The sequence below is a fragment of the Elephas maximus genome, chromosome 20 (assembly GCF_024166365.1).
Source record: "Elephas maximus indicus isolate mEleMax1 chromosome 20, mEleMax1 primary haplotype, whole genome shotgun sequence".
NCBI lineage: Eukaryota > Metazoa > Chordata > Mammalia > Proboscidea > Elephantidae > Elephas > Elephas maximus.
The window spans coordinates 27,027,507-27,046,331 of record NC_064838.1 but is presented as its reverse complement, the minus strand read 5'-3'; the positions used below and the strand labels follow the sequence as shown (position 1 = coordinate 27,046,331).

Below are 18,825 nucleotides of genomic sequence, written 5' to 3'. Positions count from 1 at the left end.
TTTTGGTCAGTAATCCAACACTTAACCATTGGCACCACCCAAGGACTACTGCTCAATAAGTAGTGTATTTAGCATACAAAAAGGAGCAGGAACTAACCAAGAGTTTCTTGAAATAAGGTGTGTGAACAAAATTATAAAAGAATTACATTAGATTTCTTTCCAACTAAGTTTAGACAAGTTAGTATAAGGCAGTTTCAAGAAGTTCAGTTGAACTCTGTTTCCTGTAATTTGTTCGATATTAATACTTACCCCTCCGACTCTTTCAAAGTGGTCTCCATCTTTGTTGAAGTCTATCAGGCGTCCATTGAACGTCCAAGTGAACACGATGTCTAGTGAGTGATCATGTGTTACCTGGCATGGCAGAACAATACTTTCTCCAACAGTGACATCCATGCTGGAAGGGGGTACCATTACCCTTGTTGGATCTGGAGAGTTAACATGAAACAAAAGGACACAAAGAAGAAAGCCCATGAGCTTGTGTGGAAAAAACAGGAGGAACCTAAGAGCAGGACGCAATACTAAGTAGCTTTCCTTTTTTTTCCTGAGGCTGCGACCAGCCAACCTCAGTCATCTGGGAAGCACAGGCTCAGGTCAGGAGGTCGTTTTTAATATGAAAAGATGAAAACACTCATTATGTGAACCTTTTCAGAGCAAGAGAACTCAGATGGAGAGCACTGAGGTTAGTTAGATCTCTGAAGACGCTCATGGAGGCACCTACTTTCCGGCAGCCTGCTCTGAAATGGCCACTTTAAATGGGTTTTCCAATCTCGTTCTCAGTTTCCCTAGAAAGCAGCATTTCAGCTGAGTGCAAACAGAAAAATCCATGTTAGTTTGAATTTGTTGGGCTTTTTTAAATTATAAAAGCAATAAATGTTTATTAGAGGAAATTTAAAAAATTCAGAAAAGTAAAACAAAGAGGCAAAAAACAAATGAAAAAACACCTACTCTCTTACTATTCAGATAAAACTCTATTTTCATTTTGGTATAATATCTCCCAAACTTTCTGGTGCATAGTTTTTCAGTGGTCTTGTTTTACGTTGATGAAAACATGCTATACATACAAATTGCCCAGTCTTTTCCCCCTCCTTATAATACAGGCATGTTCATATCTTTGGCAATATATTTTTTATAAACTGTATAATGTGTTATAAAGTTTATAGTTTTAATCATCTTGAAGATATTAGGCATTGCAGCAAATTTTAGTACAAATATAATAATGCTGTGATGTATATCAATGACAAAATGAAATATGTACATTACTTCTTTAGAATAAGGACTATCACTTATTTTTTAATTCAGCCTTTACATTATGGTTGGACTGGGCTTGCTTAGCTGAGATAGTTCAGAACGCCAACAACTACATTCACATATGAGAAGGAGCCTTGGTAGTGCAATGGTTAAGCACTCACGTGAGGCTTTTGAGAGCCATGTAATCAAAATCTACTCTATTGATTCACTGACTCTCAGGAATAGATACAGACTGATTTTTTTTTTTTTAATGAGAAAAGGACATGAGAGCAAATATTTTAAGCAAAAGGACAAAAATGACCTTTTTTTTAAAAAAATTGTGCTTTACGTTAAAGTTTACAGAGCAAATTAGTTTCTCATTAAGAAATTAATACACATATTGTTTTGTGACATTGGTTGCTAACCACACGACATGTCAACACTCTCCCCTTCTCAACCTTGGGCTCCCCATTTCCATTCATCCAGCTTTCCTGTCCCCTTCCACCTTCTTGTCTTTGCCCCTGGGCTGGTATGCCCATTTAGTCTTGTATACATGGTTGAACAACATGTGTTATTGTTTGTTTTATAGGCCTGTCTAATCTTTGGCTGAAGGGTGAACCTCAGGAGTGAGTTTACTACCGAGTTAAAAGGGTTCCTGGGGGCCATACTCTCGATGTTTCTCCAGTCTCTGTCAGACCAGCAAGCCTGGTTATTTTTTGTTGAGTTAGAATTTTTTTCTACATTTTTCTCCAGCTCTGTCCGGGACCCTCTACTATGATCCCTGTTGGATCGGTTGGTGGTGGTAGCTGGGCACCATCTAGTTGTGCTGGACTCAGTCTGGTGGAGGCTGTTTTCCTCATCTATAAAATGAAAGTACTGAACCAGGTAATTCCATGCTAAAATTATATGCTTCTACATTTTTTATTTGGCAAAGAAGGTGTTGTCTCATTCTACTTTAAATAACTGTCCACTGACTTTGTAACTAAGATTTTCATTTTCATGCATCATTCATTAATTTATTGATTTATTCACCAAGCATGTATTGTGTGTTACATGTCTAACACAGTCATGGTACCAAGATAGACATACAAGCAGCAGAGGGAATAATATTAGAAATAACTGAGCGAGTCAGGTTCCAGTCACTGTCTTAAGGGCTTTACATAGATTATTTCATTTGTTTCTAATAAAAAGGTACTTCTATCATCCCTATTGGAGTCTCTGCATGATGAAAATGGTTAAGCACTCAACTACTAGACAAAAGGTAAGCTGTTTGAACCCACTCAGAGGTGTCTCAGAAGACAGGCTTGGCGAGCTGCTTCCAAAAAGTCACAGCCTTGAAAACCATATGAAGCAGTTCTACTCTGCACGCATGGGTTCGCCATGAGTGGGAATCGACTTAATGGCAATTAACAATAACACCACCCCCATTTAACAGATGAGGAAACTGATAGTTGAAAGTGGTTATAAAACTACTGTGCTACGCTGCTTTCCCTCATGTTCTCTAGATGGGCAAAACCAATGAAGGGTGTGTGTGTATATATATATATACATCTATGTATATATATACATCTATATATAAAAAAATTTTTTTTAATATAAATATAGATATATTAGGATCACACCAGCCAATATGGTAACTCCCTTTCTCGCCTGTTGATCCAGAGGCATGAGAAGCCCAAAGTGGCCAGGTGGCATTCTTAACTTCCAGTTCAGTGTAATCAGTGTTGTGTCTCCTGATGGGAGCATTTCTCCTTCTGGAACTAAGACTTCTAGAACCCACAAAGCATAGGGTCGTGGGGGCAGGGTGCAAAAATTTTGTGAGTGGGTCACTAGGGGTAATAGTGAGTGGGGCCACTCCCATTTCCACCCCTTATTTCCTGGACCCATGAATCCTGGCTATTGGAGAAACAGCATCATATATTTGACGCTGATTTAGAGCATATACAGCCTCCTGGAGAACACTGCCCCAACCCTGCATGGTATTGCCACTAGTTGGCACTGTAATGGTGTCTTTAGAAGACTGTTCCATTGTTCTATAAAGCCAGTTGCTTCAGGATGATGGGGAACATAGTAAGACCAGTGAATTCAAGAGCATGGGCTCATTGCCGCACTTCATTTGTTGTGAAGTGAGTCCCTTGCTCTGAGATGATGCTGTGTGAGATACCATGATGGTAGATAAGGTACTCTGTGAGTCCATAGATGGTAGTTTTGGCAAAAGCATTGTGTGCATGGTAGGCAAGTCCATATCCAGAGTAAATGTCTACCCCAGTAAGAACAAAACACTGCCCTTCCCATGATGGAACTGGTCCAATGTAATCAACCTGACGCCAAGTTGCTGGCTGGTCGCTCCTAGGAATGGTGCCATATCAGGGATTCAGTGTTGGTGTCTGCTACTGGCAGATTGGGCACTTAGCAGTGGCTATAGCCAAGTCGGTCTTGGTTGTTGCTGAACCCATGCATAACCTCCATCCCTCACATCATGGCCACTTTGCTCATGAGCCCACTGGGCAATGACAGGAGTGGTTGGGGAAGGAGGCAGACTGGTATTCACAGAATGCATCATCCTATCCACTTGATTGATAAAATTCTCCGGCAAGTTCACCTTTTGGTGAACATTTACATGAGACATAAATATCTCCACTTTGGCCCTTTCAGAGAAGTCTATCAACATATATCCTTGTCACCAGTTTTCCAATCATGCTCCTTCCAAGTCCCTGACCATTCAGCCAAACCATTGGCCATAGCTCGTGAATCGGTATACAGTTGCACATCTGGCCATTTCTCTCTTCCAAGCAAAGGGAACAACCAGGTGCACTTCTTGAAGTTCTGCCCACTGGGAGGATTTCCCTTCACTGTTGTTCATCATGGAGGTTCCAGAAAGGGGCTACAGTGCTGCCACTGTACACTTCTGAGTGGTGTCTGCATACTGCACAGCAATGTCTGTAAACAAGGCAGGAGTTTCCTCTTCCTCAGCCAACTCATTGTAAGGAACTACCCATGATGCCCTAGGTGAAGACTGGAAGAAAGATGATAATGTGACAGGAGTGAGGACCTTGGCATTTGGGCCACTTTCTCATGTAATTTACTTCTGCCTTCAGGTCTTGCTATAGCCCAATCGCATATATACCACTTCCATTTAAGGATGGAATACTACTGTGCATGTCCAACTTTACGACTCTGTGAGTCACACAACGCCCAGTTCATGATGGACAGCTCAGGCTGCATATTTCCTAACCTTTAGGGAACATATATATATAATAGGGAACAGGCTAAAGGAGCTATATCTGTTGTCCTCCAAAAAAGGGAAAGGATCATCCCTGGAGCAGCCCGGAGATCACAGAACTGTTGGAAGAAGCACAGGAAGCAGGTCCTTCTTAGTTTCAAAGGGATCCAAAGTGTCCTGGATCTCAAAAGGTGGAGCCAACAGCCTCCTAGGTTTCAGTGTTGGATCTTCACCAACTCAGTTCTGGAGTGTGCAGCTGCCATTAAGTTCTGCCAGGGGAATGGGGCCACTGCCCAAAGCTGAAGGGGCAGGGCTGCCACACCCAAGGGGCCACGGCTGAGGGGGGTATGGTCACCATTTTGATGAACTAAGAGAATGGGGCTGCCTAAAGCTGAGGGAGCAGGGCTGTTATCCCAGAGGGCCTGGAAGGCAGAGCTGAACCCTAGGGCTGAGGGACCTACACCCAGAATCCAGAGGATAAGGCCAACACACAGATTCTGGAGGGTGGGGCCATTGCCCAGATGGTTTCAGAGAAGGGAGTATTATTTTCAAGCGTTGCAAGGCAATGTACTTTGTTCTGCTGTGTTTTGAACTTGCTTGGTGCCTGCTATTCCTTCTCTCCCTCCAATTTCTCCCATTTGTAACAGAAATGTCTACCTTGTACCTGTTCCACCATTTTATAGTCATGCATCACTTAAAGTCTGTGAAATAGGACATTATGTGATTTGGATGTTGTGTGAACACCATATGACCCAGAGCTAGCACTAAATTAGATATCATAGTCTGGTCCTGCCTTTTCTTTAAGTATCTCGAGCATGTTTCGTACCTTAGCAATGACCACCAACGTGCTGAGAGGGATGTGATTTTGTTTTGGTCTTGAATACATATCATTAGCTATTTCTCCATACCTGATATAGTTCCCTCTCACATTTTCCTTAGCCTTGTAGCTTTCAGTGGAGCCGATCTTTTAACAGCTTGGAGAAATTTTTCTTTGCTTTTGAGGATCGTCATGATTGTCGTGTGTGACTTGCCTAAATCACAAGCAATAGCATTCACTGATTTTCCACCTTCTTGTTGTTTAATAACCTTTTGTTTTGCTTCCAAATTGATACTTCTCCTTTGCCTCTTGCTGCTGCAATCACTAGCACTGGTTATGCTGCATTTGGGAGCCATGATGTGCTTCTTGGTAATATTTTCGAAAGAGACGTGTGATACACGAGATTGCATGCTGCTGCCTATCAGTCAAAGCATACACTGTTATATGGTAAACTTTTTATTTGTAAGTAGGGAAAGTTCACATTATGATAGGCATTTCTTATGAATATCAAGACTTATGTATTATAGGGTAGGTATGCACTGTACCATTAGACACCTGGCAGCGGAATCACTTTGTACACAAAAGACATGAGATACATGTGTTGCATGCAGGAAGTCACTGCATTCATTATGTCTAGTTAAGTCTGCTACATCTCATTCTCTGACTGGGATTTCTGAACTCCCTAAAACCTTATGGGACCTCGGACGTATATGTGGCTGGATGTTTTCTGAACGGACGTTATACAGTACACGATTGTACTCTGGAAACAGATAGCTTGTATTCTAGATTTCATAGGTTTGCAGATGAAGAGGAATTTTGCTCCAGGACAGAATATGCATAAAGTCTCACATATTTATTTAGATGGTTCAGAAGATGAGATTTTAGACTTGGAATTGATTTAAGACTTTTGGGATGATGTGATGAGGTGAATGTGTTTTGCATGTGACAAGGACATGAATTTCTGGGGGACAAAGGGTGGAATGTTATGGATTGAATTGTGTCCCCCCAAAATACGTGTTGTAAATCTTAACCTCTATATATGTGGTTATAACCCTATCTGGGAATGGGTTGTTTTTGTTATGGTAAGGAGACAGGATTAGTGTAGGGTGTGTCTTAAGTCAACCTCTTTTGAGATATAAAGGAGATTAAACAAGCAAGCAAAAGCAGCAAAGATAGGGGAAGAGAGATGCCAAGCCATACAAAGATTGCCCAGGAGAAGCTGAAAGAGACAAGGACCTTCCCCCAGAGCCAACAGAGAAAGAAGCCTTCCCCTAGAGCCAGCACCCTGAATTTGGACTTTTAGTCTCTTAAACTATGAGATAATAAATTTCTCTTTGTTAAGGCCACCATTTGTGGTATTTCTGTTACAGAAGCACTAGACAACTAAGACACCTCATTAGCTGGAAACAAGATATCCATGCATGAATCATCTATAGAACAAGTGCAAGGGCATAATACAGCTATCTGCACTCTTGATTATGTGTAGCCAACTGAAGATGTTTAAACACAGAAGGAATTCAAAGAAGGAGAAACATGTCCATGTGGTACAGGTGGTTCCAGAAGGCGTTGCTGCAAGAGTAATGAAGTTATTGCCTCAGAGAGGTGACAAGCAGTAATGATTTTATACCTAGAATGTTCTAATTGTAAGCTCACACATCAAACTTTTGAGTGCAGAGTCAAATTGTCCAGGTCTAGTTCTTAAAACTGTCTTGGTTCCATATCTCCTGACAACTTCTTGGCAAGCAGCAAGGAGTTGGCACATATCCCAAGCCCTAGAGTCATTTGCAAGGCTTTTTTTTATAATTGACATTAACATTTTTAATTGACATTTGTTTCCTGAAGAAACGTTCATCTCTTTATGCACATGTAGGGACCTGGGACAGATTTTTATTATTGGTTTTATTATTGCTTAACCAAGGACCAGAGAAGTTCTGTAAATCCAGGACTTTGCTGGTACAGTTGCAGGGCTGACAGTGCTAATTCATTAACTTACCACTTGTCCCCGATTCATGTTCTGAGCCCCGAAGTAGCAAGGATGAATGCAGAGCAAGTCATGCACTGTACACACACCAGAGAGGTCTCCTTGGGACTCTAGAAGATTAAACTAAAGAGGTTCAAAACCTCATTAGCTACTTGGTTTTCTCAAACTGTATGTTTGTTTTGTACTCCTGTGTTTTGTGTTGGGAATTCTGATGCTTTTTGCTTGATTAATTTCCTTAAATATGAATACAAACGCTGTACACAAATAAACAGATGGCTTCCTGCAAAACAAAACTGTCTCCCCTCCTTTGGTTTTAATTCATCAAGATCAGGAAGAAACTATATTTATGACTTCTGTTCTGAAGAGTCACTCCAGCCATTGTTCTGTGCACAGAATTCTCCAAGGCAGTTAGAACTCAAGATGTGAACTGATGGCTGGATTTGAACGTAATTAAATACCAACAATAAACAGGATCAACAATACCCCCAACCTTTTCTGCTCGTGGTTGGTTCATACTGCCGAGAATGATTCAGAGTATAGATGCTTAAAAGTGTGTATTTACCAAGTGCTTAACCATCCCAGTGTTCAAAAAATTATTCTTTTACTTTCTATAGTGTTTTCTATAATGTATACCTGGCAGAAGGTAAACTCAGTGCTTTTCTCTAGAGATCATAAAAATCGTGAGAAAAAAGTTAACTATGAACAACTCTGTCAATGATCAGATTAGCAATGAGATGCATAAATTATAATAGTATTTAAGTCATACTATAGTCTCACTTCTGTTAGTGAAAAGTCTTTCTGATTTTAGTGCTTTTATTATCTGTAAAAAATAAGCGCCTATGGGTCCATAGGATAAGAATTCCATTTTGATGTTACTTTCTTCATATCATACTAAGCCTTCCATTTCAGGTTATAATTTCTTTACCTTTCATTCACAATGCCAATGTATTTATTTGGTGCCAATCAGGAAAATAATGTGTTGCAGTCATCTTCATTCATAGAGAGGACATGTCTTTTTGTTAGCAATTTTCTTGACCGATGGCTTTGATGAAGCCTTACAATAGGGTGATGTCTTCTTTTTTATATCAATTTCCTCATAGGGAGAATTTAAAAAATGAGATTCTTCAAAGGCTTGGAGCTACCCAAAGAGCTGACAGACAGCTCACCTCTAGTGATAAAATGGAGACTGGACAGAGAACTATTTTCTTTAATAGTTAAATGCCACAACAAAGACTGCTGATTAATGATCACAATAAACCTGGAGGCAGCATCTCTAGGGATAAATTTCAACACTCTCTAGTTGACCCATTTTTTCAATAAAAACAAAATCAGTGCCTGATAAACTGCTTTTATCAATTCTTCATAAAGAACACACCTAAAAGGAATACCCTGAACATTAAATAAGAGAATGAGGACTTACAGTGATTTCAAGCTGGACCAGTCAATCTATGATGAAATTTAATATGGATAATGACAGAAAGCTACAATTGAAAAAATCAGCGACATAGGCATAGGAAGGGGGAAGACTGGATGGGCAGTTCATGGGAGACTCGAGCATTTCGGTGTCAACAGGTCCATGTGGCTGCCAAAGAAAGTGGACGCAATCTTAGATTGCATTAGTAGCACGAGGTATTCCAGTTTAGAAGGGTACTACTACCATTGTATTTTGCATTAGTCAGACCACAGCTTACTAGCAACATCCTTTGAATTTATGTTGTTGCATCTAGGTTAGTGATGTTGTTGTTGTTGGTTGCTGTTGAGTTGATCCTGACTCATGGTAACCACATGTGTGCAGAGTAGAACTGCTTTATAGGGTTTTCAAGGCTGTGACCTTTTAGAGGCAGATTGCCAGGGCTGTCTTCCAAGGTGTCTCTGGGTAGGTTCGAACCCCAACCCTTCAGCTAGTATTTGGGCACTTAACTGTTTGTGCCACCCAGAGGGGCCTAGGCTAGTGAAGAGTCTAGTAAATTTATAAGAGTTAAAAGAACTAAAAGTAGTTGGCACGAGAAAGAAAAATTAGGGGAGACATGATAGTGATCTTCAAATATATGAAGGGTTTTTAGGAAAAAGATGAAATGGAATTGAACTTATTTTGTATTTCCCTTTATCAGAAAGCAAGGATTAACTACAAACAGGTAATCTCCTGTGTAAGGAAAGAACTTTCTACCTTTAAAACACTGAAACAGGCTGCCTCAGGAGAACATGAATCACCATTTCTAGTATTCAAGCAGAGGCGAGGCACCATCTATCCATCCATGGCATCAAAGGGAGAATGGCCAGGTTAGACTGAACGTCAGCAGCTGGATGAAGCCTATTGTCTCTGTGAGGAGCGTGTGAATGCAAGGCCACCTCCCTCAGAGCCTTCTCCTGACCCCCCTGCTCATGATGATTCCTTCTTTTCATGAAGCTTGTCAGCATTAACTGCCAGTTCCATTTCTTCAGCATGAAGCTTGTACTATTGAGGAATATAATTTGTCTTTTTTTTTTTTTTTTTTTTTACATATATGATGTTTCTCTCCTTGTTCTAAGGCTCCTAGGGGTCAGGGACCACATCTTAAACTTTCATAAATCCCTGGTGCCGAGCTCTGTCCCTATTCATGAGAGGAGGTTAAAGATAAGTTGTTGACAATCTGTGAATGTAGATGAAAATAAGGCCCTGACCCTTGAAGTGCTCCTGGGTCAGGAAGCTGTTGTGTTATATTTCTTTTTTTTAATAGGCACATTTATCTTTATTTATACAAGTTAAAGCTATAAGATATGGTCATCAAATTAATCTCATAAGATAGCCGACACTTAAAATCCCAATATAAGGAAATGGAAACCATAGTTCCTCCCGATTTCCTCAGATGATGCCTTGCCTTACATAGTGGGAAGAAAGAAAGCAAGGATTTTGGACATTTAAATTTTATGTCCCTCTTTATCCTGTTTGTTGTTGTTTTTGTGTGCCGTTGTTTTGACTTGAACTCATAGTGACTCTATATGACAGAGTAGAACTGCCCCATAGGGTTTCCTAGGCTGTAATCTTGTTTTTTTTTTCCCTTTCTAAATTTTATCTATTTTGTTGTTGTCATTGAGTGTGCTGTATTTCTTATTAATTACCTTGACTTATGTTAAATATCCACCACCCATCTGTCAATTTGTCATACTACGTTAGCTTGCATGTTACCATGATGCTGGAAACTATGCCACCAGTATTTCACATACCAGCAGGGTCACCCATGGTGGACAGGTTTCAGCAGAGCTTCCAGACTAGGCCAGACTAGGAAGAAAGGCCTGGCGATCTACTTCCAAAAATGAGCCAATGAAAACTTTATGGATCACAACAGAACACTATCCAACTTGCTTGCACTGGACATGTCATGAGGAAGGATCAATTGCTAGGGGAGGACATCATGTTTGGTGAAGAAGAGGGCCAACAAGGGCAAGGGAGACCCTCGGTGAGATGGACTGGGACAAGCGCCACAATGACGGACTCAAACATGAAGATGATGCAGGAGTGGGCAGTGTTTCATGGTGTCGTCATAAGGTCACCACAAGTCAGAATCCACTCAACAGTAGCGAACAGCATGTTAAATATAGACCATAAAATAGGAGCCACCTAAGGGTTCACTTGGCCCTCACTGTGTAAGCTCTGGCCCTCCCCATCTGTCTCATTACTGCTTTTGCCTCTAACGCCATATTTTGGAATTCCTTTTTCTTACATTGAAAAAAAAATTTTTTTTAATACTTAAAAACTTAAAGAAAATTTACCAGAAAAAATACAAAGAGCTCCTGTATCCCCATCACACAGACCTCCAATTGTTAATATTTTACTGTATTTGCTCCATTTCCTTTTCTCTTTCTCTCTCTGTATTTACCATTATGATTAGTGTTTTTCTCAACCTTTAAAACCAGCTACAGACATGATGCCTCATCAGCTCTAAATATTTCACAGTATTTTTCCTCAAACAAGGCATACTTTCCTAATAACCAGCACACAACCCTCCAAATGAGGACATCAAACTCTGGTACATTACCATTATCCAATCAGGACTCCATTCAAAACTTGCTAACTTTCTCAGCAATGTCTCTTTTTCTTTTGGTTTAAGATCTTATTCAGGAAGGTATATTGCATTTAATTGTCATAGTTTCTTCATGTTCCTTCAAGCCAGAACAGTTCTTCAAGTCCTTCCCAGTCCTTGACAGTTTTAAAGAGTACGGGTCTTACATTCTGTACAATGACCTCAGTCTGGATTTGCCTGGTGTCTCCTCATGGCCTGATTCAGTCTTGGCAGGAACACCACTGAAATGCTGTGAAGTTCTCTTCAGGGCTTATATGATGTTGACTTGCCTCATCATTAGAAACTTTAACCCTAATCACTAGGCCATGTTGGTGTCTACCTGACATTTCCCTCTTGCGTTTACCATGTTCCCCCTTGTAACTGATTAGTATTCTGTAGGAAAATATTCCAAGATTACACCAATAACCTGATGCTCATCAAATCTCCACCTGCCAGCCTTAGAATCCATTGAAGGCTCTTGCCTAAATCAACCATCTCTACAAGGGTTGCTGTTATGGATTGAATCATGTGTCCCCCTCAAAATATGTGTCAACTTGACTACGCCATGATTTGCAGTATTGTGTGGTTGTCCACCATTTTGTGATCTGATGTGATTATCCTATGTGTTATAAATCCTAACCTCTATGATGTTAATGAGGCAGGATTAGAGGCAGTTATGTTAATGAGGTAGGACTCAAACTACAGGATTAGGTTGTATCTTGAGTCAACTTCTTGTGACATATAAAAGAGAGAAGTGAGCAGAGAAGAGAGGGACTCCTACCACCAAGAATGCAGGACTGGGAGCAGAGCGCATCCTTTGGATGCAGGGTCCCTGTGCTGAGAAGCAACTAGGCCAGGGGAAGATTGATGACAAGGACTTTCTCTCAGAGCTGACAGAGAGAGGCGGCCTTCCCCTGGAGCTTGCACCTTGAATTTGGACTTGCAGCCTCCTAGACTGTGAGAGAATAAATTTTTTTTTATTAAAGCCATCCACTTGTGTTATTTCTGTTGTAACAGCATTAAATAACTAAGACAGTTGCCAAATGATGATTCTCTATTTCTATCATTCATTCATTGGTTCCACATGTGCTAGTTGATTTTCTACTCTAAGAACTTTCCTTTCTCCTTCAATTACTTATATATTTATATTGGTACAGGCATCTGGCTTCTTATTTTATTCACTAGGTTATAATACCCACTGTATCATAAAATATTCCTTTCATTATCTATTGTGATACTCGCAGCGTCTCCATTTTGGCCAGTGGGAGACTTTTTTCAAGCTGGCTCCTCTGTCCTTTTGATATATCATTTTCATTCATTGAGTATTTCCTTACTTTCTGGCCCAATTAAGACGTTCCAGGCTCATCTCAAAATTTTCCCTGCAACAGTCCTAGAACCATCCATTTCTCCAGGGAGCCCTGGTTCCTTTTATTGGAGGAGGTTTTTGAGAAACCAAGAAGTGGACACCCATTGTGCTCACTGTTACTGAGGGTCACTGATTCTAAGGGCTGCTCAGCAACGGGGCTGGGACACGCACACTCACATATAATACACATACGTATACATCCACTCATCTACTATCCAAAAGGTTGGCAGTTCGAACCCACCCAGAGGCGCTTTGGAAAAAAGGCCTAGTGATTTGCATCCGAAAGGTCACAGCCTTGAAAACACTATGGTGTGCAGTTCTACTCTGCACACATGGGTTCACCATGAGTCAGAATTGACTCAGTGGCAACTGATTGTTTCTTTCAAAAAGAAATTTTTTTAGTTGGGTTATTAGGTTCTACATTTTAAAGCAGCTATCAAAACAAACAAAAATAACAACTTAGTTTCTAGTTTGTTTTTTTCCTCCTGAGACAGTTGCAGACATGGGTTGATTCTCTCAGGGAGTTAGGTAGGGAAGTGGAGTTCCAGGAGTCACCCTTGAAGAATCTACACATAACTTAGCTAAAAGTCCCTTTCAGGTTGTTCCATCATACTTCCTTTTTAAGGGGTGAATGCTTTCCTTTGTTGGATTTGCTGTCTCTTTTGGTGGCAGATTTCCTCAAGGACTTTGTCATGTTAGTTTGAACTTCATCTGACAAGGGAGCACTTCTCCTGCTTCTGTGGTTGTAAGGCTCTAGAATTAGTTTATGTGAGGAATCTGGGGTTTGTACCTACTGGAATAGCACAATGTACAGCATGCCCTCTACAAAGTACAGGCCAGGCCCTTGTTTTCTTGGGTGGCTTTGCTGCTCAATCTAGCCATAAATTAATTCCCTTTAAAGGTTTCAAGTCTGGGTAGAGACTTTTTCTCCCCTGATTAGGCAAAGGCTTAAGGTGCCAAAACATCTTGATGAAAATCAATTAAGTGTACCATCATCTAGAAAGTATTAGGCCTCTACATATTTAGTGTTTGTTTCCAAGTCTCTATTTTGGTTATAATTATTACTTTTTCGGAAATCCTCTGGACATTTGATTTTTCAACATCTTCACTTTTCATTAAGGTTTATTTTCTACTGAGCAGCTATGCCCGTGAATTGAGAATTTTCAGAATGTAAAAACGAGGTAGGCTATTTTCTCAATAGTGTCTCTGTTTGTCCTGCCTCTTTTTTGTTCACACAATTAAAACGTAACCTTGTTGTGTGAAGGTGGGAAAGAGAACAAGTCGGAAAAACACAAACAAAAAACAATGCTTTTCTCTTGCTTGAAGACAAGCCAAACTGCCATTTTTGGGTGGCAGGGAAAAAACCCAGCAGTGGTGTAGGGCACTTTCATGAGTCAAGGTTTTTGATCGATTCATGCCAAGAAGCACTGTCACGTAGTATTGTGACCTGGTTCTTTGAACAACTTCTGCAACTTGACAAATGACATCGGAACAAAACCCAAGGCAAATTCTGACCCCAGTCAGATTTTGGGACACCACACTCACATATAATACACATACGTATACATCCACTCATCTACTATCCAAAAGGTTGGCAGTTCGAACCCACCCAGAGGCGCTTTGGAAAAAAGGCCTAGTGATTTGCATCCGAAAGGTCACAGCCTTGAAAACACTATGGTGTGCAGTTCTACTCTGCACACATGGGTTCACCATGAGTCAGAATTGACTCAGTGGCAACTGGTTGTTTCTTTCAAAAAGAAATTTTTTTAGTTGGGTTATTAGGTTCTACATTTTAAAGCAGCTATCAAAACAAACAAAAATAACAACTTAGTTTCTAGTTTGTTTTTTTCCTCCTGAGACAGTTGCAGACATGGGTTGATTCTCTCAGGGAGTTAGGTAGGGAAGTGGAGCACAAACTGGAGCCTTCTGTAAAGCAATTTACAAATTGCCCTTGAGCAGAATGCTTACCGGTCTATTTTCAAGGACTGGGGAGAAAACACCAAGCTCATAGCACTGTTTTTGTTTTTTTTTTTTTTTTTTTTTAGGGGAGAAAACACCAAGCAGAGCTGTTTAATAAGCTTGACTGCCACAAATGGAAACTGCTACGCACAAGCCAATTGAGGGTGGCCGAGTATAGGTCCTTGGGAAGAAAGCAGCCAAGCGATAATCAAAATGATTAGATTTACCTGGTTGAAGGTGGCAGTGTGAAGAACCTATTTAATTATGAAGACTGCTCTAATGACACCCAAATGCTCTTGGTTGGCTTCCAAGTTACAATTATTACATAAAGGAGTATTTATAAAATAAACAATTTATAATTTGTCTTAAAATCATCCTTCATCAACCCTGTTGTTCTTATTCCTACCTGCTGCCAGGGAAAGCAAACCCTTGGTTTGGATTTGTGCCATGTTTTAGTAGCATGGTTTATCAGCTGGGATGCCTTTCCAAATACCAAGGAATTTCTGCAGGTGCCTAAGCTTCCATAATGAGTAACGATGTTCCTCAAGCAAAGTAGCAAGTGATAACAGGCCAGAGGGGGCGGCGGCGCGGTGGTGGTTTCTGTGTGTTCAATTTACCTTTCACATTTTTGTTCTGAAGCTTTCTTTCAAAATTATGATTTAAGAGGAATGATCATCTGAAAAGACTCTTTGAAACGTCTTCTTAATGACAAATTAAATAAATCATATCTTCGAGCCAAGGTATAATTAAAATTATTCTATGGCATTTCTTTGACTGTGATGGGAGATAAAAAAGAATGATAAATGGGAACCACAGAGAAAAATACCCATGGAGAAAAAATTCTCATCAAATAATAATCAGCATTCTCTCTGGTTGGGGAGGAGGGATTTCAGGCCTGATTCTTTCAGCTACTACACATGAGTGACTGTCCTTATGAGTCACTGGGTGAAATGGTCCCAAAGAAATCCCATTAGTGTCAGTGAAATAAAGCAAATCTCATCATAGACAATGCATAAAATGGCATGACGAGGTCTTTGCTGATGAAAGGCACCTATTATTGTATCTCATGAGTATCCTAGTATCTAGTATCCTAGAACAAGGTAAAAGGATATTTACCTAAAGTATAAAAGAAGTGTACACCTTGACGCAGGGGCAGTGAATTCCAAAGACGATGCCTTCCACAGTGATCACACATCAAGTAACAACCAAGTGCCCGTTCATGCATATAGTCGACCAGGGGAGAGGATTAATATTCTAGACAGTAGGTGGTGCTGAAGCCTCAGCAGAAGGAGAAGCGGTCCACCTTTCTCTAGCCTGCCCCTATCAGCAATGTTCTACATGTTTTCAAATTCCTAGGTTTAAGGACTCTGCATCTCCGCAAAGAGGCAAGAACTCGCATATTCTAACGCGGTATTTCTTTGTTTGCTGATAGATTTGAGAAAAGGTCACCAAGGAGCATCTGGAGCTTAAAACACAAGGCATTACAATCTTTGTGGAAGTTATTAGCTACCCTCACTTTATTTGATGCAGGTAGGATTGATTTATAAAGCTTTCTGCAAAACATAATCCAGCAAAATCAAATAATCCCTTCCTCTCCTCATCTCAAGACTCTGAGGTCCACCACTGAATAACTTGACTGGGGGGGCTTGTCTGTAATTCTATGTGAACTTTTCCCTAAAACTGTTCAGAATGGACACTGTATTGATAGGGCCCACCAAAGACAAAAACCAGTTGCCGTGAAGCTGATCCCAGCTCATGGTAACCCCATGTTTGTCAGAGTAGAACTGTGCTCCTTAGAGTTTTCAATGGCTGATTTTTCAGAAGTAGATTGCCAGGCCTTTTTTCTAGGTGCCTCTGGGTAGACTCGAACCTGTAATTTTTTGGCTAGTAGCAGAGTGTGTTAACAATTAGCACCACACAAGGACTCCTAATAGGTCCTAAACCAAACCTGTTGCCATCATGTCAATTCCAACTCATAGCAACCCTATAGGACAGAGTAGAACTGCCCCATAGAGTTTCCAAGGAGCACCTGGTCGATTCAAACTGCCAACCTTTTGGTTAGGAGTGGTAGCTCTTAACTACTGTGCCACCAGGGCTCCTAATAGGTTCTAAACCAAACCAAAACCCATTGCCCTCAAGTTGATTCTGACTCATAGCTACCCTACAGGACAGAGTAGAACTGCCCCATAGAGTTTCCAAGGAGCACTTGGTGGATTCAAACTGCCGACCTTTGGTTAGCAGCCATAGCACTTAACCACTACGCCACCAGGGTTCTCAAATGCTGAGATGCCCCTTTGTAGGCATGTCAGGTTAAGACATGATGCTTAAATAAAAGATATGCTAGCTAAAAGAGATTCTTCTTGTTTCTTTGCGCGCTTCAGAATGGGGTCTGCAGAACACATTTAAGGGAATTTAAAGGAAGAATAAAAATTCAGAGAGTCCTCAATTAAGCTTTCATCACTGTACTTCATTTGAGAAGAAAGAGAATCACTGGGAAACATATTCTTGTAAAGAAGAACTACCCTCTGGTGTAGGGTTGAGGGTCACTGCACATTTAGTCCAATCTTCCACACCAGAGACAGGGAAATTTTCCTTTTCTATTGAGAGTTGCTGATCCAAAGAGAAAAAAAAAAAAAAAGGGTGAGAGAAGTAAAAGCAACTTAATTTAGTTTATTTTCAGACTGATGTTTACAACTTTCCATGCCTTTAAATTAGGTACAGAAAACATAAACGTTGAAAAATATACCAAATAATTTGAAACTTACATCTTATCTATGCAAGAGATAATGAAGGCGAGGAAGAGCGGGAAAACAGGAGACAGAGAAAATGAGATAAAAATACAAAGAAAGAGAATGAGAGAGAGAAAGGCAGAAACAGTGGTGAGTTCTAGCCACAAACACCCAAGACGTCGCTGGTTAGAAAAAAGACAAATCAACAGGAGTGCACACAGCCACACGGGCATTTTAAAAAAGCAAAAAGGCAATCTTTTGTGGAGCAACTTTCTAGCCTGTGGTTTTTAAGATATTAAAATGGAAAATCTTTGTTGGGCTAGCTGCATCTTTGAATATGCAATTATTTATGCTTCAGTTGCATCTTATTCCTTCCTCCTAAAGATGCCTGGAACTTTAAGTCAGAGTTCTGATTTGATGTAGAGCCCCACAACAGCAAGGAGCCCTGGTTGTGCAATGGTTAAGTGCTCAGCTGCTAACCCAAAGGCTGGCAGTTCAAATCCACCCAGCAGCTCAGCTGGAGAAAGATCTGGCAATCTGCTCTGGTAAAGAAAGATTAGAGACTAGGAAACCCTAGGGGGCAGTTCTACTCTGTCCCATGGAGTCACTATGCGTTGAAATTGACTAGATGGCACCTAACAACAACGTGATGACAGCTGGTGTTTGCCATGGTGGTAAGTGAAGCTCTATAGAGACACCATTGTCTGAAAATAATGTGTAATGGTCAGCACTAAAAATTGGTCCGATACTTTAGAAAGATATTTATTAAGGACAAAAGGAGAAACATTTTTTGGCTGAGTCTTGGTTAACTGAGAAGAAAAATTAACTACTTCCACATTCCAGAATCACATTACTTGAATTAAAAAGCAAAACAAAACCCAAAGGGAGTTGAGTAAGTGTGTGCATGTATGTGTATGTACATGTGTATTCAAATATCCATTTCTCAATAAAGCCTTTTGAACTTCATAGGAAATGTACACATGTCCTAGATTATCCATTAGAATCTAACAGCTCACTATTGGTAGGGAAGACAGTGAGGGAAGACCTAGCCTAGGTTATAACAAATGGGTATATATTATTTGTATGACTCATGCCAAGTCCCTATGGTGTCTCTCTAAACTGCAGTGAGCGGAGTTTTGTGAATTGGTGCAGCATCAAATAAACCAAGAGCTGCAGAGATACATAAGAAAAACCAATTCATTCATTCAAGCAGGTGAGATATTCAAGGCTCAGGGTCCTTTGCATGTGTCAATCACTCCATATTTAAAAAAACCCTATTTCATCCGTTATACATTTGCTTTCCACACCTCTCCTGCACTTTAACATAGACCAGTACAGATGCAAACAGAGAAACTGTCTTGCATTTGGCCACAGTACCAGGGCCTGCCACCCTGCACAACTCCAGAGGGTACCGTTGACGCAGAGTACGATGTTCAGTTGTGTAATGTGGCTACCATCATTCCCCACAAGGGAAGTTCTCAAA

The 18,825-nt window shown here is 40.5% G+C and overlaps 1 protein-coding gene across 7 annotated transcripts in view; it reads right to left on the bottom strand.

The window, feature by feature from the left end:
- Positions 1 to 18,825, bottom strand: part of CNTN4 (contactin 4) — a 1,107,632-nt gene that overhangs the window by 50,267 nt on the left and 1,038,540 nt on the right. For all 7 annotated transcript variants that reach the window (XM_049862392.1, XM_049862391.1, XM_049862390.1 and 4 more), the window contains one exon: positions 250 to 425. In XM_049862392.1, coding sequence (XP_049718349.1) covers positions 250 to 425 — 176 coding nt within the window. The remainder of the gene's footprint in view (positions 1 to 249; positions 426 to 18,825) is intronic.